This window comes from Monodelphis domestica, chromosome 1 (genome assembly GCF_027887165.1).
Source record: "Monodelphis domestica isolate mMonDom1 chromosome 1, mMonDom1.pri, whole genome shotgun sequence".
Lineage (NCBI taxonomy): Eukaryota > Metazoa > Chordata > Mammalia > Didelphimorphia > Didelphidae > Monodelphis > Monodelphis domestica.
The window spans coordinates 203,560,254-203,569,872 of NC_077227.1; the positions used below are offsets into that span (position 1 = coordinate 203,560,254).

General features: G+C 48.5%; 1 protein-coding gene across 1 annotated transcript; it reads left to right on the plus strand.

Moving 5' to 3' along the window:
* The first annotated feature begins 4,405 nt into the window (after positions 1-4,405).
* Positions 4,406-8,284, plus strand: CHAC1 (ChaC glutathione specific gamma-glutamylcyclotransferase 1). The gene is made up of 3 exons (XM_001381135.4): positions 4,406-5,877; positions 6,281-6,316; positions 6,938-8,284. Exons 1-3 carry the CDS (start codon positions 5,647-5,649, stop codon positions 7,337-7,339), a joined length of 669 nt encoding a protein of 222 aa, XP_001381172.1. The 5' UTR covers positions 4,406-5,646; the 3' UTR covers positions 7,340-8,284.
* Positions 8,285-9,619: the final 1,335 nt, after the last annotated feature.

Here is a 9,619-nt window from a genome sequence, read left to right on the forward strand (position 1 = left end):
ACACAAGAGGCCAGAGAGAAAAGATTTCTTAATTTTCCATCATTTTACACTATCTACACAATTGTTTCTCTCCTGAGCAGAAAGATTTCTGGACCTGAAGATAAGCATGACCTGGGTTTGAACTCCATTTCTGACTCTTGGAATTGATACTGAGATGGAAAATAAGATTTTTTAAAGTACTTTTTGCAAATCTTATGGCAGAGTTTGGTAGGCAAGATGGTGTGATGGAAAGAGAGTAAGTCTGTGTGTCAGGAAGACCTGAGTTCAAATCCCATCTTACATATAATGGCTTTATGACCCTAGATAAGTCACATAACCCCCAAATTAGATACTGGCTGTAAAGGCAAGTCCTGCTAGTTCTAGCTTTGCAACATCCCTCAAAAATACCTCCTTTTTTCCTCTGACCCTGCTACTACTCTAGAACAGACCCTCATCATTTTAGGCCTAGTCTGTTATAGCCTTCTGGATGGTCTTTGCCACAAGTATCTCCCTACTCCAGTCTATCTTCTATTTAATTGTCAACCTGATCTTCCTAAAGAATAGATCTGGAGGAGGGGGAGGGAGAGAATTCCAGCCTCAATGTTCTTTGGAAAATGTTGGAAACTGTTTTTACATGTACTTGAGGAAAAAATGAAATTAAAGTCATTTTAAAAAGCAAAACAGATCTGACCGTGTCACCCCTCTCCTCCATTCAATCAATTCCAGTGACTCCCTATCACCATGAGATCAAATATGAACCCTTCTGTTTAGCATTCAAAACCCTTTGTAACTTGACTCTCTCCTACTTCTCTTACTACCCCCATATATTCTGGGATCTAGTGTCACTGGCCATCTTGCTGTTCCTGGACCATCTTCCCTCTTCTCTGCATTTTCATTGGCTGCCCCATTCCTGGAATTCTCTCTTCCTTTCTACCTGCTGGCTTCTCTGGCTCCCTATATGTCTCACCGAAAGTCCCATTTTTTTTCCAACCCTTACTTTCTGTCTTAATAACAACTCTAAAACAGAAAGGCAAGGGCTAGATGATTGAGGTTAAGTGACTTGCCCACAGTCACACAGCTAAGAAGTGTCTGAGGACAGATCTGAACTGAGGTCCTTGTGACTCTAGGTCTGATGCTCTATCCAATGAGCCACCTTGCTGCCTCTAACATCGCAAATTCTTCAAGAGGTCTTCTCCAATCTCTATTAATGCTAGTGCTTTCCCTTTGTTGACTATCTCCAGTTCATCCTCTGTATCTCTTGTTTTTACATAGTTCTTTGCATGCTGTCATCCACATGAGACTGGGAGATTCTTTAGAGGCCTTCTTGGTATCCTCATCACTTAGAAGAGTGCCTGACACAAGTAAATGTTTGTTTTGTGACTTTTCCACAGAGCTGAGGGCATCTCAAACTCTTGTGCATTTGCTACCTTAAAGGTGATTGATTGGTGGAATGAGAAATGGGAAAGAATAGAGAATGCAGGGTACAGGAAAATCAATGGAAAATGGTCAGGTAGGCAGGCTAATAATCTGTAAAGTATACCAAGCTGTTTTGGGTGGATTTAGGACTTGGGCACCTTTCAAGTAAGTACTTATGCCCTCAATGTGGGCTGTTCTGGGAGTGATCCTATAGTCCTTTTCTTCCAGGATCTCAGGATTGAAACACTTTGTCCAATACTTTAAAAAAATTTTTTTTTTTAATTTAAAAAATCCTTATCTTCCTTCTGAGAATTGATACTGTGTATTGGTTCTAAGGCAGAAGAGTGGTATGGGCTAGGCAATGGGGGTTAAGTGACTTACCTAGGGTCACACAGCTAGGAAGTGTCTGAGGCCAGATTGAAACCTAGGACCTCCCATCTCTAGGCCTGGCTCTCAATCCACTGAGCCACGAAGTTGCCCACACATACACACTTTGTCCAATACTAAGGCTAAAGGTGAGTTTTGAATATTATGAGTTGTTGTTGTTGTTGTTGTTGTTGTTGTTGTTGTTGTTGGTGGTGGTGGTGGTGGTGGTGGTGGTGGTGGTGGTGGTGGTGGTGGTGGTGGTGTGTGTGTGTGTGTGTGTGTGTGTGTGTGTGTGTGTGTGTGTGTGTGTGTGTGTTTCCCTGTCTGTTTAGTGCAAAAAAAAAAAAAGACCTCTATGAGAGGGAAAAGTTGCTGGGGTAGGTCAAACTCCAGGCATTGCCTCATGTACTGGTTTTCAACTTGTTGTCAGAGGACCTGTGACATAACATGTGTGCAATCTGGCCAAGTCACTTTATCTCTCTCAGTAAAATGAGTGATTTTAGTGATCTCAGAGGCTTATTTTCACACCAGATCCAGAAGTTCCTGCACTATTTATCCTAGGAAGCATAGGAGTGTGGAAAAGTGAAAAAGGACCCCTGAGAAAACTATTTTGACAAGCACTGCATTGAGTCAAGGTCACTCAGGCTATTAGGCTGAGCCAAGAATTCCTTCCCTAGATCCCACCTAGCCTTATCTCTAGACTTTATTATTATTACTTTTTATGTCAGCTAAGTATTCTCCGAAGTCCCCCTCTCCAAGGTAGCATAGTGGATAGATTGTGTTCTTCTGCCTTAGAACTGATACTAAAACAGAAGCCAAGCTTTAAAGGGAGAAAAAAGTCTCCCTCTCCAGAGAATTCTTCCCCTCACTGAGAAGGGAGTTTGGATTGAAAAATAATGAAGGGGGACAGCTAGGTGGCTCAGCGAATTGAGAGCCAACCCTAGAAACAGGAGGTCCTGGTTTCAAATTTGACCTCAGACACTTCCTAGCTGGGTGACGTTAGGCAAGTCACTTAACTCCTATTGCTTAGACCTTATTGCTCTTCTGTCTTGGAACCAAAGCATGTTATTGATTCTAAGGCAGAAGGTAAGATTTTTATTTATTTAATTTTTAAAAAATTCTTAAAATTTTAAATATTTTTCCATGGTTACATGATTCATATTATCTCCCTTCCCCCTCTCAGAGTTGACAAGCAATTGCACTGGGTTATACATGTGTTATCACTTGATGTCTATTTCCATATTATTCATTTTTGTAATAGAGTAATCTTTTAAAACCCAAATCCCAAATCCTATATACATATAAACAAGTGATAAATTATACGATTTTCTTCTGGATCTCTACTCCTACAGTTCTTTCTCTTGATGTGGATAGCATTCTTTCCCACAAGTCCCCCAGGGAGGTAATATTTTTAAAGAAAAGAACTATAACAAAGGTTAGGACAGACTAATTTTGGAGAGAGCCAAAACTTTATATTCTAAATGCATAGTAAATACCAAATGAGACATAAATCATGCAGATCTCTGCTAATAATCAGGAACTCCCTTCACCTGGCACTTCTGCTCAGAACTTGCCAGGGATAGTAGGTACTCTAAGCCCTATCTCCTTTCCCCTCCCAACCTTGTTTTCCTTTGTCAGACACTAGTCTCTCTGCTCCTCTGTGTTAGATGACAGATTACGTGTCTGTTGTTCAAGGACCAGCTTAACTAACTTCACCCAGGAGGCTGGTAACGACGACTTTTTTTTGGCCATAGCAACTCTCCAATGTCATCTACTAAGGCAGAGTAAGGTTGTAACCTATGTTGTACCGAGCAGCAGAGAATCAGGGATCCTTGAAGTCCTTTGGGGAACTGGCCAGAACATAGTTGTCTTATCTTGACTAAGCCTTGAGCTCAGTTCTCTAGGTCAGTCTGCCCAGAAATCTTTCCTTCTCACCCAGATTTGTCCAGAATAATATATGTCAGAGATCAGCCCCCTTTGAATGAATGGCAGGTGAAATGTCATCAGAGTTATGACTGTTTGTCCATCTACTGTACCGCCACAGGCTGGTACTGCATGTCCTTTTGGGATGCCTGGTCTGGCTGGGTTTCCTAACTCCTCTCCCTGAGGCAGACTGTAGCTACAGAAACCTCTGGGCCTAGCATAACTAAAATACTTCTGCTTCCTTCCATCATTCTTTCTTTCATGTACTCACGTCCTAAGTCTGTGGCCAGAAATTTTGGGGAAGCCTCCTTATTGAAACTGCCCTCTCTGAGAGCAAATAAATGACTCCTGCTTCAGCCGGTCCTGTGGAGTCCCAATTCTTGGGCCTGGAGGGCTCCATCTCTCCCCACCTACACAGTGAGGCCCTAGTGTCAAGGATCTCTTTCAGACTCCATTAAACTCCTTTAGCTGCTCTGGCTGGTCCTCCCCTACTCTTCCCCCCACCTCCTCTGGCTCTAACTGGTAATCAGCTTCTTCCCAGAGTCTCAAACTCTTACTAGAACCAAACGGGTTGGTTATTAGCGTATAGGAGCTAGGGGAGAGAGTTCTTCATCCGACAGACCCCACAACCACTACCTGCCTTCCAGGGTTACAGAAACTGAAAAAAAAAACCCAGTCTACACTTGACCTCACGTGGTTCCGCATGCTTTTAGCTCAGAGCCCCTGGGGCTGCACAAAGACACCCCTCTCATCCCGGAAGGAACAAGGAGGAGCTTGGGGTTCCACCGCCTTGACTCAGCCTACAATCTCTGTAGAGAGCCCTTTACGCACTCCCCCGTGACTCAGTTTCTCCATTTGTTCAGGAAGGACAACAGCGTGAGGCACCTGTGGGGAATGCGGAGGGAGACTCCGAAGTCATCTCAGTGCCAGAGCTGGATCAAAGGTGTAACAGCGAACCCAGGCCACTCTGGGGAGTATTTTTGGACTAGAACACGTCAGGGTCGGGGAAGAGTAATAAGAAAAATAGGTAAGGAAGGAATAACCTCTAAAACCAGGGGCGGAGGATCCCGGCTGCCGTCCCCCCTCCCCCCACCGCGATCCTCTGACACCGGCTGCCCTTGTCTTTAGCCAGCTGATGCCAGGCCCAAGAGGGTGAAGGAGACCCACAAGGGGCCAACCGGCCGGCGCCAGGGTCCCAGCTCAAGCCCAGCTGCCTGTCTACTACCAACCCCTGCGCCGCCGAGTGACCCTTGGGGACTGCGGGGGCAGGCGTTGTCCCGCGAGGCCCGAGCAAAGACCGCCCGGAGCCTCCCTACCCCTCTTCATCCCGTCCCCCCCCCACCCCACCCCCGCACCCTCGCCGCCGCCGCCTCCTCCTGGTCAGCCCGAAGTTGTCAATGCCCCAGCTTGACCCTGACACAGTCTAGGCTGCATGCTATTTGAATGAAGGCCGCTGCCCTGTGTCCGCTGATCGATGCTGATGCCCTGTACCCGTTTGCCTGAGCCTGGCGCCCGCTGCCTGATGCAATCCAGCCGGCCCTTTGCTGCATGCCTGGGGCTCTGGGAAACCTCCCCCGCCGTTGCATCATTCCTGCCAAATTTTGACAGAGGTTAAGTCAGGCCAATCAGTGAGCATCTGTAGACCGTGACCGACTACCAATTCAGCCAATGAAAATGCGGCGCGGCAAAGGGGATCAAGGAAAGCAGTCTATGATTGGTCTGTTGTGACTTTTCCCCGCCCCTAGAGGACCGGCCCCCTGGGTTACGTGGGCGGAGCCGGCAGAGCGTAGGGTTTAAAGGGCCCCGGCTCTGGAGGTACAGCTCAGCTGTAGCAGATGTCTCCCGAGTCTTCATCCCGATCATCATCAAGATCCCGACCCCGGGTCCAGTCCTGATCCTTGGTCCGCACGCCTAGGTCCCGGTCCCAGGCGTAGTCCGGACTCTTTTTGTACCCCGGGCATCATGAAGGAGGAACCGCCGACCCAGAGGACCCCACCCGCCTCGCCCACCCCGTCCTTGTCCTTGCAGCCCCCTAGGGAGGACAGCGACCCCCCAGCACTCTGGATTTTCGGCTATGGTTCCTTAGTATGGAGGCCAGATTTTGCCTACAGTAACAGCCGTGTGGGCTTCGTCCGCGGGTACAGCCGCCGTTTCTGGCAAGGGGACACCTTCCATCGGGGCAGTGACAAGATGGTGAGCAGGGGGACAGTGCCAGGCTGGAGACATTGGCATGGGAGGAGTGGTCTCTGAGAGCCCAGGGTACCTCAGGGATGATTAGCTGATGGATGGTAGAGTGAGACATTCTTCAGGTGCTGGTAACCTGAGTAAGACCCCTCCTTGGGGAGGTGCTAGTCTCTTGGGGTGGGGCTGATTGGTTCTCATCAGATGAACACATAGGAGGCAGCCCCATCATCCCTCGGGGGGTTTCAGCCCTGGGACTTGGTGTCCGTGAGGGGGCGGGGGGGGGGCGGGGCAGGCAGTGTGGGGTTTGGGAGTGGGTTAGCTGTGCGGGAGTTTTGGTAGCGTCACCCTAGATTGAGGCTAATTTCTAACTCAATTTCTCCTCTTTTCCCTACCTCCTCTCTTCTTTTTCCAGCCTGGTCGGGTGGTGACCCTTCTTGAGGACCATGAGGTGAGTTTTGGTGGCAAGGGAGGTTGAAAACAGAGCTAAAAACCCTTTGCTCAGGAGTGGGGACACCTAGGACTTGGCCACAGGATAGATTAACTCTTCCCTAGTTTTCAGGGTAGTGGTAGGTGGTGGTGGTGGTGAAGCATAGAGCAAGAGGAGACTTAAGGAACCCATTCTAGACTTAGAATCGAGGGCACTTTTCTAGTGTCCTGGTCCCTTTTGGCAATCTGGTGAAACCTATGGATCTTTTCTCAGAATAAGGTTTTTAAATGCATAAAATAAAATACACAGGATTACATTGAAAGAATTATCCATGTATATGTCTACATTCATACAGCTGGTTTATACATAAGAACCCTTGCCTAAAGTAGCTTGATATAGTTAGCATAGTCCTGCCCAGGGAAATGAATGTCCCCTGCAATAGATGTGAGCCTTACTTTGGATTATTAATTGGTGTCCTGATGTCCTGTTTGATGCTTGAGTGGATTAGTGCTTATCTCCCTGGAAGCTATAGTACTGCTCTAGAAAAGACAGTGGGCCTTATAGAGCAGGGGAAAGGGATATGATGTGGGGGAGCTGCCACACCTGACCCTAACATACCTTCTTTTCTTACCTCCTCCACAGGGCTGCACATGGGGTGTGGCATATGAGGTGCGTGGGGAACAGATCAGTGAAGCACTCAAGTATCTGGATGTTCGGGAAGCTGTGTTAGGGGGCTATGACACCAAGGTAGTGACCTTCTACCCTCAAGATACTCCAGACCAGCCTCTCCGGGCCCTGGCCTATGTGGCCACCCCTCAGAACCCTGGTTACCTGGGGCCTGCTCCAGAGGAAGACATCGCCACCCAGATCCTGGCCTGCAGCGGCCGTGCTGGCCACAACCTGGAGTACTTGCTGCGCCTGGCGGACTTCATTCGGCTGTGTGGACCCCAAGCCCAGGATGAGCACTTGGCAGCTATTGTGGATGCTGTGGGTGCCCTTCTGCCCTGCTTCTGCCCCTCTGGCCAGACCTTGGCCATGGCCTGAGCTTGGGGGACCCAGAGCTCCTTTACCCACCATGATGGGGCATGGATTGACCCTGACTGTGGGCTAACTCTTGTTCTCATTTTCTTCTCCCACCTTCCCTCTATGGTGGACAGACTTTTAAGGAGGTCGTGAGGACATGAGCAGGTCTTTGGTGGAGGTGCTGTGGTGGTCTTTCCCTTTTGAGCCCCTTTGCTGCTGTATGGAAGTCCCTTTCTTGTCTCCTCCTCATGCACCTCCTCTTAGACAGGCTCCCTCCACTCCCCCGACTAATTCCTCATCCCATTCACTGGTACATGACTTGAAAATATATTTATTGCACCATGATGGTGTGGAGGGTAGGGGCAACAAACCCTGATCTAAGAAGTCCTGCTGAGCAGGGCTGGACTCATCCTCTGGAGCAGAGGGCCTTGGAACTGTCCACGGGCCCTTTTGGCCAAACTTCCCTCCTCTCCCCCTCCTTGCTGCTGCTATCACCAGGCTATCCAGCCTGGGCCCCCTTCTTGGTGGGGGAGGGGACTCCAGGGATCTGAGGAGCCCCTTTTCTTATCATCCAATTAACCTTGTCCAAACTGAGCCTGAGATCCCATCTGCCAAAGCTGCTCCAGTCGGACACTAAATACTGGTGAGGTGATAGGAGGTGAGCCAAGGAGAGAGGTTCTTGGCTGCCCCTGTCTCGCTATGCCTGGGGGCTATGACTGCCATGCAGGAGGACATGCCACCCAGTGTTCTTAGAGCCAGGGCTGCTGTGGCCCAGCCGCTGGCATTCGTCTGTCAGCTCAGCCTATCTGTGTCTGTCTGTACCTGTCCATCGGGCTATTTCTTGTAAAGGAGAGGGGCCCTACTTGTCTGTCTGTCTGTCTGTCAGTGTGTCTATCTCTGGGAAGCTCCGTGTTGCTGACTGTCTCTCTGTGTCTGCCTCCTACATATAAACAACTCCATTATTCATACTGTGTCCAAGTTTGGTTCTTTCCTCAAATGTTGGGCCTGGGGGGAGGCTGGGTGAATGGAGCCGGGGGAGATAGGAGGGGAGAGCCCTGGGTTACTTCCCATCTTTAGGGACCTAGAGAAGAGTAGGTGAACAGAATCCATTGTATCAGCCTGTGAACTCCCAAGACATCTCTGGCTATTGCTTGCATTTTAGGGAAAAAAATGAAAGGAATCAGAAGGGCTAGGACTCTGCCGCTCAGGGTCTCTGGGGTTGTACAGATCAGGGTTCCTTTGTCCCCTTAATCCTCCCACCGGTCTTTGCTTCCTGGTGCCCTCTCCCCCCTCTGCCTACCTACCATATCTCAGAGAGCTGGGTGTGCTCTGCGTCAGCCTGGCACAGCTGCCCTGAAGAACCTTCCCGACCCCCTGCTTGCTCCCAGAGAAGAGGGAAAGTGGTGGCATCACTGCTAAGGTCGGAGAGACCCCCATCTCTGGGCATTGCTTTTCAGCAGAGCCAAAGGATCAATCCAGATGAGGGTCCCCAGTCACTAGTAGAGAGCTACAGGTGGAAGGGCGGCTAGTTTTTCTAGCCCTGGTACCCCACATTTCCCCTTTTCTATCTGTCCTCTTGTCAAAAGAGCCAGGCACAGAGCAAGCACTTAGTAATTGCTTCTTTCACTAACAGACCCTTGCTACTTTTTGGACCCCATTTTTCTAGACTCTAATAACAGCTCACAGTTCTGTAGAACCTCAAGCTGTCAGAAATACTAATGCCATCGTATGCATTTTAGCCACAAGTCTGCCAGAAACCATTTCAAATGAACTTCACATTATCCACAAATCCAAGCATTTCTAGCTTAGAAAGAGAAATAACCAAATTGACAATCATCTCTTCCCCTTCACCCTTCCTTGGACATCTCCACCCCCAAACAACACTGAGGGAACATGTATAGAAACAGAAATCTTGTACCAAGGGAAGGTCACCATCTATTAAAATACGATCTACTGAAATAATCCTCACTTCACTTTCACCCAAGACTACTCATTTTCTTCTTGGAGATTCAATAAGGCCCTTTCTATTAGGTAGCACAATAGATAGAACATCAGTTGCAGAGTTGGGAGGATCCGGGTTCAAATCTGACCTTGTGTGACTCTGGGCAAGTCACGTAACCCAATTGCCCGGCCCTTGCCATTCTTCGGTCTTAGAATGACTTACTTAGAATTACTAAGACCTAAATAAGGGTTTGAGAAATTCTAGCTTTCTCTGTGATCAGGACCCAAAATCTTGCTGAAGGAAAAGAGAAAGTGACAATCTCTCTGACCAAGTCACCTCCCCCATCCCACTCAGTATTG

What these genes read in the sequence shown, in the direction of transcription:
- CHAC1 (XM_001381135.4), top strand. Translation starts at nt 5,647, where the DNA reads ATGAAGGAGGAACCGCCGACCCAGAGGACCCCACCCGCCTCGCCCACC. An exon ending in ATCGGGGCAGTGACAAGATG is followed by an intron (nt 5,878 to 6,280) that starts GTGAGCAGGGGG and finishes TTCTTTTTCCAG; the next exon opens with CCTGGTCGGGTGGTGACCCT. An exon ending in CCCTTCTTGAGGACCATGAG is followed by an intron (nt 6,317 to 6,937) that starts GTGAGTTTTGGT and finishes CCTCCTCCACAG; the next exon opens with GGCTGCACATGGGGTGTGGC.